This window comes from Canis lupus, chromosome 3, assembly GCF_003254725.2.
Source record: "Canis lupus dingo isolate Sandy chromosome 3, ASM325472v2, whole genome shotgun sequence".
NCBI classification, from domain to species: Eukaryota; Metazoa; Chordata; class Mammalia; order Carnivora; family Canidae; genus Canis; species Canis lupus.
In genome coordinates this window covers 58,812,927-58,837,718 of record NC_064245.1, presented here as the reverse complement: position 1 = coordinate 58,837,718, position 24,792 = coordinate 58,812,927, and the positions used below count along the sequence as shown (strand labels likewise).

The 24,792-nt window shown below is 48.5% G+C and overlaps 2 protein-coding genes across 2 annotated transcripts in view; one reads left to right on the top strand and one right to left on the bottom strand.

The window, feature by feature from the left end:
• The window catches only part of PPP2R2C (protein phosphatase 2 regulatory subunit Bgamma), a 947,578-nt gene that overhangs the window by 670,812 nt on the left and 251,974 nt on the right, over positions 1–24,792 (top strand). The window lies entirely within an intron of this gene.
• LOC112653680 (epididymis-specific alpha-mannosidase-like) lies at positions 11,010–23,518 on the bottom strand. The gene is given in 12 exon segments (XM_049108033.1): positions 11,010–11,591; positions 11,880–12,044; positions 12,403–13,154; positions 14,512–14,574; positions 14,577–14,602; positions 15,546–15,690; positions 17,580–17,720; positions 20,080–20,272; positions 20,353–20,463; positions 21,601–21,853; positions 22,388–22,579; positions 23,394–23,518. Coding segments are annotated over 9 exon segments (1,233 nt in total). The 5' UTR covers positions 22,543–22,579; positions 23,394–23,518; the 3' UTR covers positions 11,010–11,591; positions 11,880–12,044; positions 12,403–13,008.

Genomic DNA, 24,792 nt, shown 5'->3' with positions numbered 1-24,792 from the left:
TGTGAGGTGGTATCTCATTGTGGTTTTGATTTGTATTTCCCTGATGGCAAGTGATGCGGAGCATTTTCTCATGTGCTTGTTGGCCATGTCTATGTCTTCCTCTGTGAGATCTCTGTTCATGTCTTTTGCCCATTTCATGATTGGATTGTTTGTGTCTTTGCTGTTGAGTTTAATAAGTTCTTTATAGATCTTGGATACTAGCCCTTTATCTGATAGGTCATTTGCAAATATCTTCTCCCATTCTGTAGGTTGTCTTTTAGTTTTGTTGACTGTTTCTTTTGCTGTGCAAAAGCTTCTTATCTTGATGAAGTCCCAATAGTTCATTTTTGCTTTTGTTTCTCTTGCCTTCATGGATGTAGCTTGCAAGAAGTTACTGTGGCCAAATTCAAAAAGAGTGTTGCCTGTGTTCTCCTCTAGGATTTTGATGGACTCTTGTCTCACATTAAGATCTTTCATCCATTTTGAGTTTATCTTTATGTATGGGGTAAGAGAATGGTCTAGTTTCATTCTTCTGCATGTGGATGTCCAATTTTCCCAGCACCATTTATTGAAGAAACTGTCTTTTTTCCAGTGGATAGTCTTCAGGAGGGATAATTTTTAATATCCTCTACTTTCTATGGCAAATTATTTGCAGTAATAAATGTGAAATTAAACTATTTGGGATATTGTGGGCATTTCTTATTCCAAAATACATCCAGATATTGCTTCAATTGTCTCCTCTTTTGCTTAAAATTTTTCTTCATTGAACTCCATGGGGGTCAGTGCCTTTCAAGGTGCCCGCTTCTCATTTCCTAATGAAATTAAGAATAATTATGGGCCAATTGTTGGTTTCACAACACAAAAGGTTTCAAGTTCCTCCAAATTCCCAAAAGAAAAACAAGCAGAACTTTTTACTCAATAGCTTTGATGGCTACCTAGTGGTTTGATCTTTGCTCTTGTGATTTGTGAAATAATGGGAAATCTATATATTAGTCACTGTCCCAGATTCCTGACACAGAGCTCCTAAAATCCTAAGTGATAAGAGCCCTAGGAAAAACTACTGTTCTAATATTTGGTCTTTGACTCTGGTTCCTGACAGAGCTCCTACATCTCTTGGAATTTTCTGGGTGATAGGTATGTCTTTCCTTCTAATGATGTGACTCTGGATAGTCAATGAAGCCTCCATAAGAATCTCAATCTTATGGGTTCAGAGAGCTTCTGGATTGGTGAACACATCTACATGTGGAAGATGATACATCCCCACTCCATGAGGACAGAAGCTCCTGTACTTGGAACTCTTGTTTCTATCTGGCTGTTCACTCATATTCTTTATTATATCCTTTATCATAAACCAGTAAATATGGGTAAGGGGCATCTGGCTGGCTTAGTCAGTAGAGCATAGACTCTTGATCTCAAACTCTTGAGTACAAGCCCCACACTGGGTGTAGAGATTACTTAAAATCTTTTAAAAAAGACATATACATATATATATTCTGCCTTTTAAAATTGTTGTTTCAAAATTAAAGTATTAAGAAAATAAAATGTTGCATCAGTGGTATAATTTACTGGTTTCCTAAATTGTGCCTTTTGGTTTTATTTATATTTTATTAAAATCTACTTGCTAACATTAGGCACTTAGTTACATAAAATTATTTCCTAAGGCAGCCCAGGTGGCTCAGCGGTTTTGCGCCACCTTTAGCCCAGGGCGTGATCCTGGAGACCGGGGATGGAGTCCCACGTCGGGCTCCCTACATGGAGCCTGCTTCTCCCTCTGCCTGTGTCTCTGCCTCTCTCTTTCTGTGTCTCTCATGAATAAATAAAAAAAATCTTAAAAAAATTATTTTCCTACTAGACTAATCTGTAATGAAAAATGTGTTTCCCCATTACTCTCACACTACTATCCACACTTACAATACCTTGCTTCACTTCTGACACCATTATATGCGGGGTTTCCAGCAAGCAATTCTCCTGCAGCACTAGCAGGGTGTCGTATAATTTGGCTCAATTCTGATACCATCTACCTAGATTTAGCGTCAGATCCCACGAGTTAGGGGCTCAATCCTGTAAGAGTGTGCCCACTTTAGACACCAATAAAAAATTCCAGGTTGTTACTTGTACTTCTGACAAATTAACTATAAATCAGGGTTCCCATGACCCCCTCCTTACGTTTGCTACAATAGCAGAGAGAGCTCAGGGAAACACTCATATTTACTGGTTTATGATAAGGGACATAATAGAGGATATTAATGAACAGCCAATAGAGACAATTCCAATATCCCACTATCCAGGGAGCTTCTGTTCCCATGGAAGTGGGGATGCCTCTGAATCAGCTTCTATGTAGAATAAATGTTTATAAAAGGAAAAATCATTAGGATGATCTAATTGGAGGCTCACATATTGTATTCATCTCCTGTGGCTGCTGTAACACATTATCACAACTTTAGTGATTTGAAACAATACACATTTGTTATATTACAAACCTGGGATCAGAAGTGTAAATCAAGATGTCATCATGGCCTCAAACCTCTCCCTCTTCAGAGGAGAATCTGGTTCCTGGCCAGATTTTAGCTTCTAGAGACACCCAAGTTCTTTGGCTTGGAGCGCCTCCTCTGTCCCCAGCCTCTAGCTTCTGTGGTCACCTCGATTTCTTCTTGGACTCTGATCCTCCTTCTTCTTATAAGGACCTTATGGTTTCATGGGGTCCATCCAGATAATCTGGAATAAACTGGCCATCTCTAGATCGGTCGTGTAATCCTATCTGCAAATCTCTTTGGGCACTTAAGATGGTATTTAGGTTTACAGGATTATGATTTGGGCATCATTGGGGGCATTATTCAGCCCACCTCATATATATTCTCAACACTAACTGCAGTGGTTGTGTTTTGAGGGAGGGGTATTTTATCACTGACATTGTTTAGAATTGCCTATACATAGTGATAACAGAAAGCAGACAGATTTAGTCGGTTTTATTATTTTTTAATTTATTTAAATATTTTGTTTATTTATTTATTCATGAGAGAGAGAGAGACAGGCAGAGGGAGAAGCAGGCTCCATGCAGGGAGCCCAGCGTGGGACTCGATCCTGATCCCAGGACTCCAGGATCACGCCCTGGGCTGAAGGCGGCGCTAAACCGCTGAGCCACCCAGGCTGTCCTTATTATTGTTTTTAAATCCCCTATAGACATTGCATTCTTTTTGCCTGCCTCCTAATGCCTCATCCTTGGTCTTCTACTACTCTACACACACACACCCCTTGTGCTCCCAAGAGAATCTATAACATTTTTCTTTTCCATCTGTTCAGATTAGCAAATTCAAAGATGCAGGTCTGCAAATAGGTTCATGTCCCATGTGGCAGCTCCAGGGGCCTTGGCAGCATAATGCCAGGCAGTTTCAGCTAGATAGATGATGTGGGGTCTTGACTTTCCCCAAGTCGGAAACTGAATAACCATTTGCTGTGGATCCATTGACACATGGCAAAGCCATGGGGGGAAACGTTGGAACTCCCAGTCATATGACTTGGGTCTGAACCTTGAGGAAAGGCAGGAAGAGGGATCTTTTATCCTTCTTGATGTTCTTGTCGGAGAGGTGATGCTGTGGGCCCAGAGGGAGAGCCTGCAGCACAGACCATCTTTAATGAGTCCTAGAGTCCTCTCTGGATGCCCGGAAGTCCACTGGGGTGAGCGGGGGAGGGTGGGATGTGGGATGGTGGGCATTACAGCTGCTCAAACACTTGTGGTCCTGGGAGAGACTGATGCTCAGAGGTTAAGTCACTCCCCATTCCCAGGGTTGGCAGAAGTCTGGTGTATGCCTCTAAGGATGTCAAGAGGGATAGGACTCCTCTCTTTTTGCTATTTGCACTTGCTGGCCCACAAGAGCACAGACTGCCGTACTTCTTCTGGTCTCTCTTTTGCTTGTTTCTCTGAGACCTGAACTGAAGCCTGAGGTTTTCAGAAATGGTAGAGAGAGTGGGGATGTTAACATGGCCCACAGGCTTTATCTTATCTGGGAGGAAGAGGAAGGAGCATAGGTGACAAAGTCCTCTGTGCGGTAGCGAAGTATAATGATTATTTTATTTTGATATCCAATAAAGAAATACAGATTTATTCATGATTATCAGGGCAAAAATCTCAGGAAATAACTGAGATTAAATTGAAACGACTAGAGAGAATAAAACGAAAGCTTGACCAATTGAAAAGGAAAAAAAATGGGGCACCTAGGTGGCTCAGTGATTGAGCATCTGCCTTTGGCTCAAGTCATGATCCCGGGATCCTGGGATCAAGTTCTGCATTGGGCTCCCTGCAGGGAGCCTGCTTCTCCCTCTGCCTATGTCTCTGCCTCTCTCTCTGTGTCTCTCATGATTAAATAAATAAAATCTTTAAAAAAAGAAAAGAAGAAAAGAAAAAATGAGAAAGAAAACAATACAGTAAATGAAAGAGAGAAGAAATAAAGTCCAATCAGCAAGCAATCCATTAAAAACCAAAATTCAGCTGAGTACATTTTGAAGCTCTTACAAGCTTTATGATGATTCATGAATCACGCGGCATTCCATCTAGCAGACAGAAAGGAACTCTCAAGAGCTGTGCAAAATGAAAGATTTGTGTAGGCAGAAAGGGGCCAGACAAGGAAGTTACCAGCAGAGTGGATTGTCTGAGGTAAGGTCATCTTCCTTTAGGGGACAGCATGGACCCATCCAGCAGATGACCTCACTGGTCACTGCTGACCAGGTGATTCCAGATTGACTGGCTTGAGACAGAACTGCTGGAAGAGGCTGAAACTGTAATTAAATTAGGTGTTAAGTCTTCATTTGGTGATGTGGGCTTAGCACAAGTGTACCTGCCATTGAGAGGTGGCACTTCAAAACAAAACACTCACTGTTTTGTTTTGAAGATTTATTTATTTACTTAAGAGGGTGAGAGAGAGAGGGGCAGCAGGAGGAGAGACAGAGAATCCCAAGGAGACCCTGTGTTGAGCCCAGAGCTAGACGGCAGGATCAATCCCAAGACTCCAAGATCATGACCTGAGCCAAAGGTAGACACTTAACAGACTGAGCCACCCACGTGCCCCAAGTTTTATTTTTATTTAAGTAATCTCTACATTTAATGTAGGGCTCACACTCATGACTCTGAGATGGAGTCACATGCTCCTCCACTTGAGCCAACAATGTGCCCCTTTTCAACATTTTCAATAGTTTCTGTGAACATAACAATATATGTATATATGCACTATATATATAGAATATATGTAACATTTTATATATGCAGTATTGTGTATAGTATATATAATTATCATAATATATACTTAAAAATATTTTATTTATTTATTAATGGAAGATACAGAGAGAGAGACAGAGACACAGGCAGAGAGAGAGAGGCAGAGAGAGAGAAGCAGGCTCAATCAGGGAGCCCGACACGGACTTGATCCTGGGTCTCCAGGATCACGCCCTGGGCTGAAGGCAGGCACCAAACCACCCAGGGAAACCCATAATATATGCTTTTATTTTATTTTATTTTATTTTATTTTATTTTATTTTATTTTATTTATTTTTAAAAGATTTTATTTATTTATTAATGAGAAACAGAGAGAAAGAAAGAGGCAGAGACACAGGCAGAGGGAGAAGCAGGCTCCATGCAGGGAGACACGACATGGGACTTGATCCGGGGTCTCCAGGATCAGGCCCCGGACTGAAGGTGGCGCTAAACCGCTGAGCCACCCAGGGGGCCCTAATATATGCTTTTAAAGGAAATGCACATATAAACATCAACCAGGTCAGGCAATAAAACCATGCCAACACTTCCAGAGCTTCTGGTGTGTTTCTTCTGAATTCAGTCCTCCTGCTACCCACCTTCCCAGAGGTAACCTTTCCTGTGACTTTTGGTTAGTTATATCTTTGCTCTTCTTTATTGTTTCATTGGCTCTGAATGCAATAGTAAATAATAAAGTGGTTCCCCCTATTTTTTAACTTTGTATAAATGGAATCATAGTTTCTCCTTTGTCTCTTGCTTCATTTACTCAATATTTTATGTATGGGAGACTCACCTATGTTGATGCAGGTAGGTATAGCTCACTCATTTTTTAAATTAAGTTTTTAATTTTTATTTCAGCATAGTTAGCATACAGTGTAATATTAGTTTCAGGTATACAAAATAGTGAGTCCACACTTCCATACAATACTTAGTGCTCATCACAAGTCCACTCCCTAATCCTCATCGCCTGTTTCATCCCCCTTCATGTTCCCTCTGTTAACACCAGTGTGCTCTCCATAGTTGAGTCTGTTTCTTGGTTTATCTCTCCCTCCTTTTTCCCCCCTGTGTTCATTTGTTTTGTTTCTTAAATTCCACATATGAGTAAAATCATATTCTTCTTTCTCTGACTTATTTGGCTTAGCATAATACTATCTAGCTCTATCCACATTGTTGCAAATGGCAAACTTTGATTCTTTTTTGTGGCTGAATAAACTATATATCTATATGTCACTTCTTCTTACTTCTTTATCCACTCATCAATCAATAGACAGGTTGCTTTCATGTCTTGGCTATTGTAAATAATGCAGCAATAAACATAGGATGTGTTTATTTATATATATGTATGTTATATATATGCATATATACCTTTGAATTAGTATTTTTAATTTTTTAAAATTTTTTTGTATTTTTGTATTTTTAAGGTAAATATCCAGTAGTGCAATTAATGGACTGTAGGATATTTTTAACTTTTTGAGGAACCTCTATACTGTCTTCCAGAGTGGTTGTACCAGTTTGCATTCCCATCAATAGTGCATGAGTGTTCCTTTTCCTCCACATCCTGTTGTTTCTTGTGTTGTTGTTTTTAGCCACTCTGACTGGAGTGAGGTGATATTGTAGTTTTGACTTGCATTTCCCTGATGGTCAGTGATATTGAGTATCTTTTCATGTGCCTGTTTGTCTTGGAGAAATGTATGTTCACATCTTCTGTCCATTTTTATTTTTATTTTATTATTATTTTTCTGCCCATTTTCAAATTGGATTATTTGGGGGTTTTTTGGGTCTTGAGTTGTATCAGTTTTTCTTATACATTTTGAATACTAAACCTTTATCATCAGATGTCATTTGCAAATATATTCTATTCAGTAGGTTGTCTTTTAGTTTTGTTGATTGTTTAGTTCACTTGCAGAAACTTTTTATCTTGATGAAGTCCCAATAGCTTATTTTTGTTTTTGTTTCCTTTGCCTTAGGAGATATACCTAGAAAAATGTTGCTATGGAGATGTCAGAGAAGTTACTGTGTTCTCCTCTAGGAATTTTATGGTGTCAGGTGTTACATTTAGGTCCTTAATCCATTTTGAATTTATTTTAGTGAGTGGTAAAAGAATATAGTCCAGTTTCATTCTTTGGCATGTTACTGTGCTGTTTTCCCAACACCACTTATTGAGCAGACTTTTTCCCATTGCATATTCTTTCCTCCTTTGTTGAAGATTAATTAGCCATATAACTGTGGGCTTATTTCTCTTTTCTGTTCCATTGATGTATGTGTTTATTTTTGTGTCAGTACCATACGGTTTTGATCATTACAGCTTTGTAATATAACCTGAAGTCTGGAATTGTGATGCCTCCAGCTTTGTTTTTCTTTTTCATGATTGCTTTGGCTATTTGGAGTATTTTGTGGCATAATACACATTTTAGGTAGTTTTTTCCAGCTCTGTGAAAAATGCTGTTGGTATTTTGATAGGGATAGCATTGAATGTGTAGACTGCTTTGGGTAACATAGATATTTTAACAATATTTGTTCTTCCAATCCATGAGCATGGAATGTTTTTCCATTTCTTTGTGTTATCTTCAATTTCTTTTATTAGTGTTTTATAGTTTTCAGAATACAAGTGTTTCACTTCTTTGGTTAAGCTGATTCCTAGGTATTTTATTTTTATTTATTTTTTAAGATTATTTATTCATGAGAGACGCAGAGAGAGGCAGAGACATAGGCAGAGGGAGAAACAGGCTTCCTGCGGGAAGCCCAATGTGGGACTTGATCCCAGGACCCCGGAGTCATGACCTGAGCCAAAGGCAGATGCTCAACCACTGAGCCACGCACGCAGGCACCCAGTATTTTATTATTCTTGGTGCAATTGTAAATGGGATTGTTTTCTTCATTTCTCTTTCTGCTGTTTCATTATTAGTGTTTATTAGAAACACAACAGATTTCTGTACATTGATTTTGTATCCTGAAACCATACTGAGTTCCTTTATCATTTCTAGTAGATTTTTGGGAGAGTTTTTAGAGTTTTCTGTATATAGTATCACGTCATCTGCAAATATAGTTCATTCATTTTGATTGCTCTATGTCAGTAATTCTCAATTTGAGCCTGCATCAGAATAACCTGGAAAACTTGTCAAAACACATTGTTGGGCCCACCATAGAGTTTCTGATTTATTTGGTCTAGAGGAGGACCTGATAATGTGTATTTCTTGGGATGCCTGGGTGGCTCAGTGGTTGAGCATCTGCCTTTGGCTCAGGGCGTGATCCCGGGATCTTGAGATCGAGTCCCACATCAGGCTTCCTGCATGGAGCCTGCTTCTCCCTTTGCCTGTGTCTCTGCCTTTCCCTCTCTGTGTCCTTCATACATAAATAAAATCTTTAAAATATGTATTTCTTTTTAAAAATATTTTATTTATTTATTTATGAGAGACACACAGAGAGAGGCAGAGACACAGGCAGAGGGAGAAGCAGGCTCCTCTTCATGGAGCCTGATGTGGGACTCCATCCCGGGACTCTAGGATCACATCCTGGGCCAAAGGGAGGCGCTCAACCACTGAGCCACCCAGACGTCCCTCTTTTCTTTTTTTAAAAGTTTTATTTATTTAAGTAATCTCTGCACTCAATGTGGGGCTCCAATTCATGACCCAGAGATCAAGAGTCACATGCTCTTCTGACTGAGGCAGTCAGGAGCCCCTGATAATTCATATTTCTTTTTCTTCATTAAAATTTTTTTTTAAAGTAGGCTCCACACTCAATGTGGAGCCCAATGCGGAGCTTGAACTCATGACCCTGAGATTAAGACCTGAGCAGAGATCAAGAATCAGATGCCTAACTGACTGAGCCACCCAGGCACCTTGATAATTTTTTTTTTTTTATAATTTGTATTTCTAACAGCTTCCCAAGTAATGATGATATTCCTGGTCCTGGGATCACACTTTGAGACCCACTGCACTCTCTATTTATCCATGCTGCTGGGGATGGATCTTCAGGTTACCTACAATTTATGGCTATCATGAACAATGAATAATGCTCAAGGGCAATGGTTATAATCTGTTAGTCCCATCTGTTCCTGAGAACAAAGATCTTAGGTATTTTTGAGAAATTTTTGCTGGGATCTCCCAAAACCTTTTGGTACCTGGAGATCTCTCTATACATATCCATCACACAGAGACACAAACTGTACTATCCAGGGTTGTACTGGGTTGAATTGTGTTCCTTACAAAGATACACTGAAGTCCTGATCCACAGTGCCTTATCTGGAAATTGGATTTTTGCAGAAGTAATCAACTGAGGTCAAGCTGGAGTAGGGTGGATTAATCACGTTCATCCAATATGATTAGTGTCCTTGTAAGAAGAGAGGAAGAGACACATAGGCAAGATGGTCCTGTGAGCATGGCAGTGTTGGAGAAACTGGAGGGATGCATCTACAAGTCAAGGAATGTCAAGAATTGCTGGACCTACCACAAGCTAAAGAGCAAGGAAGGATCCTTCCTGTGAACTTCCAGGGCCCAGCCTGGCCCTGCTGACACCTGGATTTTAGACTTCTGGCTTCCAGAACTATGAGAGAAGTCACTTCTGTTGTTTTAAGCGCACCGGCTTGTGGTACTTTGAAATGTTATCCCTGGGAAACAAATATGAGGGTGGTCTGAAACTTGTTTTTCCCTCAAAGATGTGTCAAGTACATTTTCCTAAGCCAATCAGTGGGTTCCTTTGCACAGGGCCCATCAGGGCCTGATGCTCACCATACCGTCTCACCTTGTCACTGGCCTTGTTACCAGCCTCCTGGGTCCCTCTGGTATCTGCCCTTCCTTGGTGGTACCTGGAGAGATTTGTTTACTCAAGACTCTAAAAGCAATACAAGTGGAAGATGGACAGTGATGCGGGGCTACTAAATACACTTCGTGTTTTAGCATTTCCTATAAGTCAATGATGCGTTTACTTACAGCTACACACTTACACAGTTGCAATTCTGAAACTCAAAAAGCTCTGAAAAGGAAACATCTCTTCTTACTTCCTTTGATGGCAAACCTTGGCTGAGATGATGTGAGGACATTTGTAGCACTTACATTATTCCATTTACTGTGAAAATCATGTTTTCACTGCATAAATATCAGTGTTTGTGTCAGTTGGCCAGGGTCCCAAGAATAAAGTCACATAGGCTGAAGACTTAAACAACAAAAGTTTGTTTCTCAGGGTTCTGGAGGCTGACGTCCTCAGCATGTGGGCAGGTTTGGTGTCTTTCTGAAGCTTCTCTCCTGGCAGTGTGGACGACTGTCTTCTCCCTGTGTCCTCACATGGTCATTCTTCTGTTTGCATCCTAATCTTTTTTTTTTTTTTAAGATTTCTTTCTTTCTTTTTTAAAAATATTTATTTATTTTTTCATGAGATACACGCACACACACGGGAGACAGAGACATAGGCAGAGGGAGAAGCAGGCTCCCTGCAGGGAGCCTGATGTGGTACTCAATCCGAGGACCCTGGGATCACGACCTGAACCAAAGGCAGACACTCAACCACTGAGCCACCCAGACGCCCATTAAGATTTATTTATTTGAGACTGAGAAAGAGAGAGAGAGAGAGAGAGAGAGAGAGAGAGAGAGAGAGAGAGAGAACAAGTAGGGGGAGGGGCAGAGGGAGAGGGAGAAGCAGGCTCCCTGCTTAGGGAGCAGGGAGCCTGACTCGGGGCTCCATCCTGGAACTCTGGGATCATGCATGACCTGAGCCAAAGGCAGATGCTTCACCTACTGAGCCACCCAGGCACCCCCTAATTTCCCTTTAAAATAAGGATTGAGGGGCGCCTGGGTGCCTCAGTGGGTTATGCGCCTGTCTTTAGCTCAGATTATGATCCCAGGGTCCTGGGATCCAGCCCGTGTCAGGTTCCCTGCTTACTGGAGAGTTTGTTTCTCACTCCCTCTGCTTTTGCACCCTGTTCATGCTCTCTATTGCTCTCGATTGCGCTCTCTCTCTCTCAAGTGAGTAAATAAAATCTTTAAAAATAAAATAGCATAAAATAGGGATTGGATTAGAGGCCATTCATATGACCTCATTTTACCTTAATGACCTTTTAAAATACCCTATCTCCAAATACAGCCATATTCTGAGCGGTTAGGTGGTTAGGACTTGAACACACAAATTTTGGGAGACACAATTCAGCCCATGGCAGTATTTAATCACAGGTACTGCCCCAGATCCAATGCAGGGTATTCCTTGACACAGGACATGTGCACTTTATCTCTAAGATCTAAAGAAGTCTGAGGTCTAGGGCACCTGTCTGGCCCTAGACTCACTCTGTAGAAGGATCTCTATTACACGCAGATCCTGAGAGCATCTAAGGTATAAAGTGGGTCATCTCTGACTGCTCCTTCTAGGGTCCAGATGAGGTAACCTGTGAAAAGTGACCTAGTCAGGGATGTTCTGTGAGCCACTGACACTCCTGAAATTTCCCATGCCTGGAGTCCTCCTCCACCCACAGCCCGGGCAGGACTTTGTGGCTTTCTATTTGGAATGAGTCCAGAATCCTCTGGCCATACCTAATTCTCTCCCGTGCTCCTGGCTAGGGCAGCTGAGGGTCAGAGGGGCCCCTTGGACTCAGGCCCATAAGTGGTCATTGCTATCACCTCCTCCACCCTTCATGGGCCTGGAATTGGTGTCAGCAGCCACATAGATGCCTCACCTTCCAGAGGACAGCATCCAGGAGTCTCTTTTCAGCTTTCCTTCAGGTTCTTCAAGATCTGCAGCTCCTTAGAAGGCTATAGTGGATACACCATCCTGTGTGTGGCTATGGCCTCCACTGGGTCCCATCTTAGGTCCCTCCAGCCTGATATATCAGTGCAGCCACCTGGACAAGGAGCCAGGGCCAGGGTGTTAGTCCCCAGTGACACTGGGAGAGGGACTTGAGCAATCCAAGTCATGGTTCTCATCAGTTAAGTAGAGTCAGGAACCCAGACCACATAATGTGCTAGAGGTTTCCAGGTCATGTCAGGTACCCAGGACAGAGGCTGGCACACACAGGAATGGCAATGAGGTTACACAGGAAGGGCCCCTAAGGCTGCCTCTGATGGCAAGGGACACTCTCCTGGACTGTTGGTCCCATGAGGCTAGGAGCTCATGCAGCTGAAGGTGCTGGGAATCCCCTTCAGGCTCCAACTCCCACCCCAGGTCCCTGTCCTAGGAGAATGTCACATGAGATCAGATACCTGCATCATTTCTGACACAGTCCATGGAGGGCCGCCCAGGAGCCATGAAGTGAGAACAGAAAGAAATATTCAGCAGATCCTGCCACCTGCTCTCAGCATCCAGCCTGTTGGGGCTCAGGACTCAGGTCAGCCTGCTCTTTCTATGACTCCTGCCCTGGCCTGGGGGTAACCTTTCCATAGCCATTCTGAATGTACACCAGGCTCCCATAACACCCAGGGGCTCTGAAGGCCCCCTGACCTTGAAGTACCCTTCCCTACACCCCATCAGTAGGCACAAATTAGGCCCACAAGTAACACTGGTGGCCTGGGTGAGAGGGGATGGGGCCTGTGTGGCAGGTGCCTTTGCTTTCTTGCTGGGTATTTCACTGCCTTATGGGAGCTTTCTGAAGACTCCTGCACATGCATGGGGAGTGTGGATGTATGCACAGATATCACCCAGGTTGGGTGAGGCCAGCTCTAGCGCCTGAGGAGACAGTGTGGGTTTGTATAATGCAATTTTTATTTAAAGCACAACAAACCTCCCAACCTGACCATTTTCTATATTAGCCTATCAGGTGGGCAGCTGTTCATCCCCCATCCCTCCATGCTGCTTTTCTATGTCTTAGGTCATCTTCCTTTTCTTGGGGTCCCTGGGGCCTCAGAGCCTGCCCTGGGCTTACTGCTATGAAAGTGAACGAAGAATGTCCGGATTTCCTTCGGGTAGATGGTGACCTTGGTGCCTTGCAGGGGTGTTGAGTGAGAGCTGGGGCTGCCTGGGGGAGCAGAAGCGGTCTGTCCTTAGAGGTACCTGCTTCCCCAGGACGTTTCCACCCAGCAGCCCCCTCATATACCGCACCTGCCTCCACTCTGTTGTGGCTTCTTCATGAAGGCCCTTGGGTGCCCTCCTCCTGCTGGGACTCCCACTGCCATGGGCTCCCTTGCATTCTTGCCTTCCCATGAGGGTAATAGGTAGGTGGTCCTGGCCATACATGGCCTCATTCCCCATAGGGTATAACATTCAATGCCTAAAGCTTTCTCCCTCAGGTCATCTGGTGGTGCCTGCTCTTTGTATTACCGGGTTCCACTAAATTCAACCATGGGAGGGAAACTTCTTCATCCATTCGTCCACCCACCTGTCCAACCATCCACCCATCCAAGATCCATCAGTCTGTCCAAGAATCCATCCTTTTCACTCATTCAAACACTGACACTTTCATAGACCTATCCATCCATCAACCATCCATCCATTCATCCATCTATCCATCCATCATCTATTCATCCATCCATCATCCTCATCCATCTACACATCTACCTATTCACTCAACCATCCAGCTACCCATCCATCCATCCATCCATCCATCCATCCATCCATTATCTATTCATCCATCTATCATCCTCATCCATCTACACATCTACCCGTCCATCCATCCATCCATCCATCCATCCATCCATCCATCCATTAATCCACCCATTCATCATCTTATCCATCATCCATCAACCATCTAACAATCCATCTACCCATCCATCTATGTATTCTTCCATCCATCCATCATCCATCCATCCATCCATCCATCCATCCATCCATCCACATGACTAAATGTCCAGCTATGTAGTTGGCACTATGCTATGTGCAGTGCACAGAGAAGATCCACAACAAACAGGAAAGAGGGGGAGAGGACAGCAGAGGAGGAAACTGATCCAGCTTTGGACTCCATAGAAGCTTGAGTAGGAGCAGGCCAGAGGGAAAGGCACAGGGCCTTGCAGGCAGAGGGAACAGCATGGGAAAGACCGAGAGGCACAAAATGCCTGTAGTCCCCCAGAAGCTGATGGTGTGTGCAGTGTGAGGCACAGCATGGCAGATGTCAGAACCCCCTGGGATATGCTTGCCAGGTCATGACTCAGCCAGGACAGAGGCAGGGGGTGTGGTCTACGGACACACATGCAGGCATGCCCACACACACTGACCTGTGTAGATTCAGGAGGGGACAGATTCAGAGAAGCTAAGGAGCCTGCTCAAGGTCCCATAGGCCATAAGGGGCAGGGCTGGATCTAACAGGTTGGCCCAACCTCTGAGCCAGGCTGGGGGCTGCCGGGATTCCCAGGTAAGGCCTGAACCAGGAGCTTCCAAACCTCTGTGGTGGGGAGGCTCTTGTCTCTTCCAGCTCCAGCAGTGGAGTGTGTTCACATCCCAGGTCCTGTCAGTGAACGCTCCTCCACTGCCCCACGGACCCCAGCCCCTGCAGAGATAGGAGCACAGAGAGGGTGAGCTACCCCGAGCCCCAGATCAGAGCAGGTAAAGCAGGAGTGGGGGGGGGCAGTCTCACCCTGGGCACAACACACTTCCTCCTTAATTCTTACTGCAGATCCCCAGACAGGAACTGTGTCCCCATTTTAGAGATGAGGACACACATGCATTTTTTATTTAAAGCACAACAAACCCCCCAACCTGACCATTTTCTATATTAGCCTATCAGGTGGGCAGTTGTTCATCCCCCATCCCTCCATGCTGCTTTTCTATGTCTTAGGTCATCTTCCTTGGATGCCAGGACCAGCATGCTTCCCCAGTCACTGCAATGGAGGAGCACACTTGGGGGTGGTGGACACAGGAGCTGCCTCCAGCATCCAGACCCCTTCTACCTGGTATGGCTCAGCGGGCAGTCCCAGGGATGAGGCCAGGCATCCTTATCCCTCCCCTGTGCCAAGTAAGCATCCTTATCCCTCCTCCTGTGCAGGGAGGGAGGCAGGTGGCCCATTCTGGCCTGAAAGAAGGGAGCCTCTGTTGTCCAGGAGGTGGGAAGGTTCTGGAGAAGCTTCCGGGAGAAGAAAGCACAGAGGGGCAAGGCCCTTTTTGCCTCTACCTTTCCAGCTTCTGCCAATATATCTGCTTGGGAGGTCCATGAGGTGGGTGACCACAGGGACAAGCAGAAGCAAAGAGTCAGCACGCTGACGAAGGCCGGCAGCAGGACAATGTGACTCAGCAAGGGAGCAGAGGAAGGAGAAACAACAAGAATGAAGGAAGAGGGGGTGAGGTGCCCCTGCGCCCCCAACAGCACCCACTCCAGGTTGAGCCAGAGCTCCCACAGCCATCTCTTTGCCCACATCTTTGCCAGAGGGGATTTTCACCTTGGGCTTGTCTCCCTGCTGGGCCTTCAGGCCACAGCCAGGAGGCCTGTCCCAGGGATCTGAGGGCACTTATCTGCAGATTGACCCTCACTGGCTGAGACAGGACTGGGTCCTTGCCTTCCTCATACAGGTGGTGGAGCCGCAGCAGGACACGGCGAAGGTCAGCCTTGGCCTTCCCTCGATGGCCTTCAGGGACAGAAGGACCCACATTGGCCCCAAATCCTCTAGTCCGGGCCCAGCACTTCCTACCCTCCACCTCCCTGGGAGGCAGCTGACCCGGTCCCTCCTTGATGACAAGGAAACCAGGCTCAGAGAGGTCTGGTCACTTGCCCAAAGACACAGCTGGTGGGCACCAGACGGAGGATTACAGCCCAGATCTGGCAGCCTCCAAGGCCTCCCCCCACACCCAGGGACTAATGCTGAGGGGTGCCTGCAAGTCTCTGCCCTCGTCTGCTGCTGTGCTCCTCACTAGGCTCATCCTTAAGCCTCCCAGTGCCTGCTGGACTGCTCTTCCCTGCACCCTGAGTGCTGTAGTGTGGCCCCAACCCTCCCAGGTCAAGGCACAGGGAGCAGGAGGGATGTAGCCCTTGCACAAACTTCTTTATCCCCGGGAAGGAGGAAGCAGGTGCTGAATATGGCCTCCATCAGCTGGGGACCCTGGTGGCCACAGTGACAAGGGCCATTTGCTGAGCCGACTGGACCTGTGGCACAGAGGAGAGAGGAACGAGGCTGTGTTGGGTCGGGGGAATGTGGGCTCCTGGGTCCTGTAGAACAAGGGGTTTGTAAAATCTCTTGGATGTGTTCCAGGGCGGTGGTTGTGGATTCAAGCCCCAGGGTCAGGAACGTTGTCTGTGTCGGGTTGGGGGTGGGGGTGGGGGTGGGGTTGATGTCCATGACCACATACCTACTTGATAAGGTGGCCCTGAGCTCGGGGACAGCAGTGAGGGTGTCTCACTGCATCCCTGAGGCTCCTATCCCTCTGTCTCTTACTCACTGTTACCCAGGGAGGAGGGACTTTCATTCAGTGAGTCTGGGGACACCCCCAGGCCAGACCCCTCTCCTCCTATTGGGAGCCAGCTGTCTAGAGGAGACCAGTTGTCTTGTGTGTGGCCACACACAGAAGGGGGAAGGGAATGCTCCTCCTTGTAGGAGAGGCTGCTGGTCCAGGGTCCTCTATGACAAGGGGGGATCCTGATGATGGGGTTCAGTGTTAGAAAGCTCCTTGGCTACAGACATGTGCCAGGGTCCCAGAGATCCACTAGATCAGATGGTGTTATCTGGCCTGTTGCCTCTTCCTTCCTTCCCTCCTTCTTAATTTGAGGATTCCTACTGAGCCATCTTTGGTGCCTGCCAGGCCCTGGTGGGGCTCTGGGGACAAGAGGGTGCCTGCGGGGCAGCCAGCCCTGCCTGTGAGCTGCTCACAGTGCCAAGGGGAAGATAAGGTGCAGCTGGAGCTTTGGCAACAGGATGAGTCAGTTCATGGCAGGTGTCATCTCCATCAGGCCGGGCTGGGGGCTTATTGTGAACATTAATGTCACTGGCTGGTGACTTGGCAGCTTCCCTGTCTAGTCTGAGAACTCTGTGAGTCCAGGGTCCTTGCCTACCATCGTCTCTGCTGATTACCCACTGCCTGGCACAGGAGACAGTTGTTCAGTGAATGAATGGAAGCCCCGGATAGTCAGGCTTCCTGAGTTCAGAGGATGAGTGGGACTCAGTTGTTCCCAGCTCCAGGAGGAGTCCCTGAGGAAGCAGACTCCACGGCAGGCTGAGCATCCGGCAAAGGTGGACGATGGTTGGGGTTTGGTGGTGGGGATAGAAGGGATCCTCAGAGACTGGGTGTGGACAGGTCCTCCTCTGGGGCCCTGCCGACTGGGTGTCCTGCCTACTGAGGGACACCGGTCCCCCCACTGCCTCTCTGTGGGCCTGGGTCTCCCCATTGGGCAGATAAGGGGAACAGGGGACCATGCAGAGCCAGGACAGCTCTGAGAGGAGCCCACTTTGTCCGGTGATGGGCGTGGGGCCAGGTTGACATGGGGAGGGAGGAGTGACTCTGGTTCCCTGGACACCCGGCTCACGTTTCTGGAGATCCTGCAGGTGCTCCGTGTGGTTGGAGCTGTAGTTCCAGCCCGGGATGCTCAGGATCTGCAGGTGAAGACTTGGGGGCAGGGTCACGGCTTCTTGCTGCTGCTGGGGGCCTGGAAAAATCTGGGCAGACTCTGCAGGGCAGACACACAGAGCCAGGACAAGGATTGGGCCCCGCGCCTCCTCCTGGCACTGGGAGCTGTGCACACTCTGGCCCCCATTCCGGGCAATCCGGCTCCTGCCAACTCGTGCCCCTGAGAGAGGACAGCCTGAAGCCCCTGCTGGTCCAAGCGCCTCGGGCACCCCCGTCTAGCCTTTGCTCACGGACATCCTTCCACCTGAATGCCTTCCCTCCCAAACGGCCAGGGGCCCACACCACAGAGTCTAAGAGTTGGAAGGATCCTGAATCTCTAGTCCAGCTGTTTCCAAGTACAGATGGGGAGACGACCGCCCAGAGAGGTGATGTGGTTTGTTCTAGATCACAGGGCAGGTTCACACAGAGCCTCGGTTTCAATTCAACCTCTGGGATGTCAGCTCCTCCCTTGTTTTGTCATTCCTGGTCCCCTGCTCAGAAGCACCCAAGGCCTTCCTTCCAGGAGATGCCCTTTCAGCCCTGGGCTCAGCTGGGACACGGTCCCGCCCCGCCCTCCGGCCACAGTGATTGGTCTGGGGTCAGGCCAGGTGCTCCTCTCAGCACCAATCAGAAGCTTTCCCTGGGACTCCAGCACCTGAGCCTGGAAAGGTGAGGCTGGGTCCCTTTTGGTGAGGGGACACGCAAGGCACAGCGGTTCACAGCCTCATCCCTGTAGGAGGAGTAGAAGGTCTGCAGGCAGGGAGCAGGACAGCTGAGAGTGTGGGGGGGAGGGTGGCATCATGAAGGTTCCAGCCTCTGAGCACCATGGCACCCCTGCCCTTCCCCACAGCCTGTGCCCACACCTCGCAACAGAGCCTCCTGGTGGCTCAGCCAGTGAACGCTCAGTTTCTCTCCCCTTCAATCAAGAGAGACCGGGGAGGGGGGCAGTGTGAGATGCCGACCTAGTCTCGGGGCCCACTCAGACAGGATGACATCCCCATCAGAGAAAGGGGCTCCCAGCCTCCTGGAAGGGACCACGGACAGAGCCTGGAGCAGCCCGACTTGCTGGTGCATCAGATCCCCCTCTCAGGAGCCCGAGACCCAGAGGTGGCCAGGCAGGCAGCTAAAGGCAGTCCTGGAGGGATGACGGTGAACACCTGCTCCCCACAGACCCCCAGCTGCCTTGCCCCCATCCCATATCCCAGGCCTCCTGTGCTGCTGCTCTGATTCCAGGATTTGCCCAGCTCCGCCCAACCAGCAGCCCCTTCAGTTTCTGTCACTTACAAACAAGAGAAACTCAACTGTTGCCCTCGAAGTGGACCCCAATCTTCTCCAGGCTTTTGGTCCCCGAAGCACCAAGCCCCCACTCTGCTCAGTCCCATTGCCTCTGCTCCCTGAAGCCTGGATCTGTATGAGCATGGCCCCCCAGCCCATAGCTCAGGAGAAATCCTGCAGGAGAGGCCTGGCCCTTGCCCATCTTCAGTGTGCAGCACACAGCAGGCACTCAGCCCGTGTTTTGTGCACGTGTGAGCAGCAGCCTGCCCGCTTCTACAGCCCTGGGAGGGTCCTGCTCTAAAACTGAAACAAGGATAAATCATAACCACATTCTCTTCCAAACCTCTCAAGTGAGTAGAGAGGAACAGTTCAAGGATTAAGGGAAGGATACGAACTGTATCTAAATGATTCATTCTTTAAAAGCTGCTGCAGAGTACCATATTTACACATGATCATTACTTATTGTTTCTCATCTTCAATTATTTCTGTAAAGACATAGGCGGTTTTAAATCTGAAGAAGTCTGACCGAGGGACCTCTGGGTGGCTCAATGGTTGAACATCTGCCTTTGGATCAGGGCGTGAATCCCAGTGTCCTGGGTATAAGTTCCACATTAGGGTCCCCGCAGGGAGCCTGCTTCTCCCTCTGCCTGTCTCTGCCTCTCTCTATGTGTTTATCATGAATAAATAAATAAAGTCTTAAAAAAAAAACCAACGAATTTTGAGTGGAGGCAATGCATGAATTTTGCACATCAGACCATGAACTTGAACTAACCTTGCCTGGTGACAGCACACCCAGAATCAAATAAAACAAGTCTTTTAATGTTGATCTACTAGGGGTGAAGCCATCGAGCCATACATGTCATATTATGGAAGATAAAGAGTCATCAGAGCAGAAAGTGAGGGATACTCAGGGAGAGGATACAAAGCGGAATCTGTGTGATTCTCAGAAGTGCTCGCTACTCCATGTATAAGCTTGGGTGAAGCCTGAAAGTATTTGCACACACTTTGCCCACACATTAAACGAGGGCTTGGATCAGAGACCCCTGAGCTCGTTTCTGATCAAAGTTTCCAGATCATGGTGGCCCACACGGTCCCCAGGTCCATCCCAGCCAGGGGGGCTCATTCTGGGGTGAACACTCCCTTACCATTCAGCTCTCTTAATAGCACTACGGGTGCACGCTGCAGCGCTAGCCCACACCTCTGACGCAGGCGGGTGGTGAGAGACTGGGGTCCCAGCAGGAGCCAGAGCACAGGGTAGACAGTGGAGGTGTCATTCAGGGTGAGATCATAATCCAGAGCCCAATCAAAATTGTTCCAAAGCCGGCGATGGAGCATGACCTGCAGGGAAGAGCTATCTGACCAGCCCCCCCCGATCACCTGCTCCCACCCCTGGGTGATCAGCAGGGCCCACTTCCTACCTCCACCTGCCCGTTCTCTTGGCTGGACACGCCGTGTGCCTGCTTGGACAGCAGCACCAGCCTGCTTCTGCCGTCCTCAATGAAGGCGGACTGAGCCATGGGGTAGTAATTCTGTGGACACAAACATTGCCAGGCTGGCGGTTGGGGCAGAGGACAGGAAGGCCTCTCGGTCCGGGTCCCCCTCCGGCCACCCCACACCCTCCACCCCACGCACAGAGCACCAGCTCAGGGTGGAGAAGGGAGACAGAGGTTAGAGGCTCTGACGTTGGACACCAACAGACTGTCACTCCAATCCAGCTCCACTGCTTCTGACCATATGAGCTGGGGACTAAGCCCACTCAAGCTCGGTTTCCCCACCAGTACAAAGGGCCCAAAGACACACTGTGCACAGTCCTGCAGGAGTGAGGAGGGGGTGTGTGTGGTCCAGCCTGATAGGGGAGCTGGGTGGAGAGTTGCTCCAGAGAGAAAGGGCCATGTGTGTTCTGGGAGAGCGGCCCCTGTCCCCAGGTCAGTGCTCTGCTGGAGCCAGATGTCCCGGGTGGACCCATGGGAACTGTCAGCAGCCTCTGCACAGCAGGTGAGGGCTAGCAGGTAGGGACGAAGGGACCTGAGCTCAGAAGCAGAGGAGGGTGGGGACACATGCCTCTGGGTCCCCTCAGGAGGAAAAAGAACTGATTACTGAGGGCACAGGAGGCCCCCAGTGGGGGCTTCACCTGGATTGTCCCCCCTGACCCTCACAGCCCTGGGTTTGTTCCCTTTCTCGGGTCTGCAGGGAGTCATAGGGAGGCCGGCCCAGCTCGCCCAGGATCACAGGGCCAGAGGCCTAGGACGTGGGAGCCCATCTGGCTTCTGGCAATGCTCAGTGCTTGGAAGAAGCTGCCAGGGAAAGTCTCTGCCACAGCACCTGGGATGGGTCAGGCACACTCAACCTGAATCTCAGAACACCCCACACGGGGCGTTCATTCTCCACAAGAGGAAACCGAGGCACAGACAGGGACAGGGACAGTCTAGTGCATGTGGTGGCCCCGGATTTCAGACACTGCAGGTGGCCCAGCCTGGGCCTCGCTCCTAACGGCACAGGTGGGCAAGGGGGCTCTGCTGGAGTTTTGTCCAGAGGCCTCTGCCGCTCCATGGTGAAGCTGCAATGGGCCTCCTCCTCCTGTCTTCTGGAAAAGCACCATCGGGGATCACCCCCCACTCCCCTCCGTGCTCCGGGACCGCAGAGCAAACAGGCAGCCTAGAGCATACCAGGGCGATGCCATTGCTCGAGTATTTCTGGAAGACTCTCCGCTGCATCTGGTAGCCGTTGTTGTCTGAGTGGAGGACCTGCTGGTTGTGGAGACTGGTGCTGGTCCTCAGGATGGCCTCACGGTTCAGCTCCAAGGGGCCCACCCGGTACTCCTGCTCGATGCGCCGGCACAGCAGCTCCGCTCCCTGGGCCAGGGGCACGTGGGCGAGCCGGGAGTAGATGGCATATGTGTGATTCCTGTCCCCCACCTTGCTGGTGCAAAATAGGGAATGGGTGGCTCAGGCTCTGGGTTCCTTTTTTTTTTGTTTTGTTTTCTGGGTTCCTTTTGAATGCCCCTCCCTCCCCTCACTCTCTCTCCCTCCTCCTTCACTCCTTCCCTCCCTCCCTCCTTTCTTCCCTCATCCAGGGCAGGGGGGCAGGGGGGTAGGGAGCATTACTCATCAACATAATAGGAAGAACCTGGCCCCCCGATAATGTGGAGCTGGGATAACGTGGAGCTGGGGTGCCTCACCCGGATGGCTTAGGTGTGTGCTCTCATGAAAACACAAGAGTCCCCTCATTGTCCCTGTGGGTTCCTGTCCCAGCTCTGAACCTGGACACCCCATATGAGGTCCAGCATGTGCGATGGAGCCAGGATGCCCTAGGCCAGAGCAATCACGTCTTCCTCAAGCTCCCAACCAGAAGGACCATGTGCCAAGCATGGGCCCAGGAGCAGGGATCCGGCATAAACATGGACCCTCATTTCCTCCCACACCTGCTGGCGACCACCAAGGAGCCCGAGCCCACCTGTAGAAATATTGCCGGATCTCAGTCATGAGCTTTCCCGCCACAATCTGCCTTCCCACACTGTTCCATGGGCGCTGTGCTGACTGGGTGGGTGTAAATATGTAGTTATTAGAAATGCTGTCCTTCAAACTATGATTGTTGACATGGTATTCCATGAACTCCTGGGTCACCCGCACTGTGCAGTTACTCCCTCTACAAAGACAAGAAACGGGACACAGCATTATCTTCATGCACACATGTCCCAAGCATCGTCCTCTCATCTGGAAGCCCGTAACAAGCACTCTATGCACCAACCTCCACCAGAAGCAAAGTGATCTCTGCAGAGCCTCAGTGACAGTCAGGAGGCCATTCGGTCACACTGGTGCACTTGCCTCAGATAAAGCCCCTGGGACTCGCCCCTCCCCTGAGCCAAAGCTGCCTTAGATCTTTCCATGGGCCAGTGGGGATCCCAAAACAGGAGGGGGACAGGGGCCTCACAACATGCCCCTGAGAGTCAACGAGAAGCAGTCATGCTGCCCCAGAGGAATCGTCCCACGGAATGGTGCCTGCTTATCAGGTGGCCAGCATTGGTGGTTGGGTCACTGGATAAATGGATGAACAAGAAAGATAGAGGATGCTTGGATGGATGGACAGATGGATGGGTTAGTGAGTGATGGATGGGTTGTGGGTGGTTGGATAGATGGATGAACAAAATTAGTGGATGGATGGTGGTTGGATGGATGGATAGATCGAGGGTGAGGGATCGGTAGATGGGTAAGTAAGGAGATGGATGGATGAATGGTTTAGTGGTTGGTGGCTAGATATCCTGCGTCTTTTGATGGGATCATTAAGCCCATTCACGTTCAGAGTTACTATTGAAAGATATTAATTTAGTGTCATCATAATGCTTCTTCAGTCCCTGTTTTTCTGGATTATATCTTTGGACTTCCTCTTTCTTTTAGAGTCCCCCTTAATATTTCTTGCAGAGCCGGTTTGGTGATCACATATTCTTTCAGTTTCTACCTACCTTGGAAGCTCTTTATCTCTCCTATTCTGAATGAGAGCCTTGCTGGATAGAGTATTCTTGGCTGGATATTCTTCTCATTTAGGACCTTGAATATATCCTGCCAGCTCTTTCTGGCCTGCCAGGTCTCTGTGAAGACATCTGCTGTTAATCTCATATTTCTCCCCATATAAGTTAGGGATCTCTTATCTCTTGCTGCCTTAAGGATTTTCTCCTTATCTTTGGAATTTGCAAGTTTCACTATTAAATGTCGAGGTGTTGAACAGTTTTAATTGATTTTAGGGGGGGACCTCTCTATCTCCTGGATCTGAATGCCTGTTTCCCTCCCCAAATTAGGGAAGTTCTCAGCTATGATTTGTTCAAATATGCTTTCTGGTCCTCTGTCTCAGCGCCCTCTGGAACCCCAATTAAATGTAGATTTTTCCTTCTGAGGCTGTCATTTATTTCCCTTAACCTTTCCTCATGGTCTTTTAATTATTTTTCTCTTTTTCCTCAGAGGATACTTCTGTCAGGGACCCGCCCCTGCTTCACATCCACTGTCCTGGGAAGTGCTGCTGGGATGCTCCAGGCACCCTCCGTTCTCTGCACCAGAGTGGGACTGGGATTAGCTGAGGCTCTACCTACCAGTGAAGCCTCTTGTCCAGCCCCCTCTGAAGGACTCTAAGGTCTACCCATTTCACCCCAGTGACACATCTGCCAGTGACTCCCTCAGGTGAGCATGCCAATGTCACGTCCAGCGTGACCCTTTCTGGCTGGGTATGACAAGTCACAGGATTTCTCAGATCTCACTTTTCCTATCTGTACAGTGGGGACAAGTGGAGACGGAAGATCGGAACCACTTGTTATGGGGCAGCCACCGTGCCCAGCACCTTATGTACATTATCACATTCAGTAGCCTCGCCACCCTGGGGTGGGCATGAATTTCTCATTGTCCAGGGAGGGAATTATGCTCAGAGAGGGCAGTCCTGAGCCTGAAGCCACCGGCAGAGGAGGACTGAATCCACACAGGACACTAACGCCTCTCCTGTCTGCCCTTTACCCTCTGCCCTTTGGCTCTAAAGCCTACTGAACCCACCAGCTGAGCGTTGTCAGGACGTGATTCTAGCCTTGGTCCAGTGTCCACACACACCCACCACCTCAGTGTTCTCCTCTGGAAAGTGACCTCTAGCGACCAGGGGCTGGGGAAGTGCACTACACAGGAGGTTTCAACCTGACATCATGCTGAGAGGTGTGACATTACCTCGGAGACTGCCCAGCGGAGCCTCTGGAGCTGCTTCAGGGCCCAGGCCAGGTCCAGGTGCTGGTGGGGGGCAGGCCACATGTAGCGTGTGAACATGGACTCCCCGGCATACAACAGAGCACTGGCTCGCCTCGCCAGCGCCTTGAGCCCACTGCGGGAGGC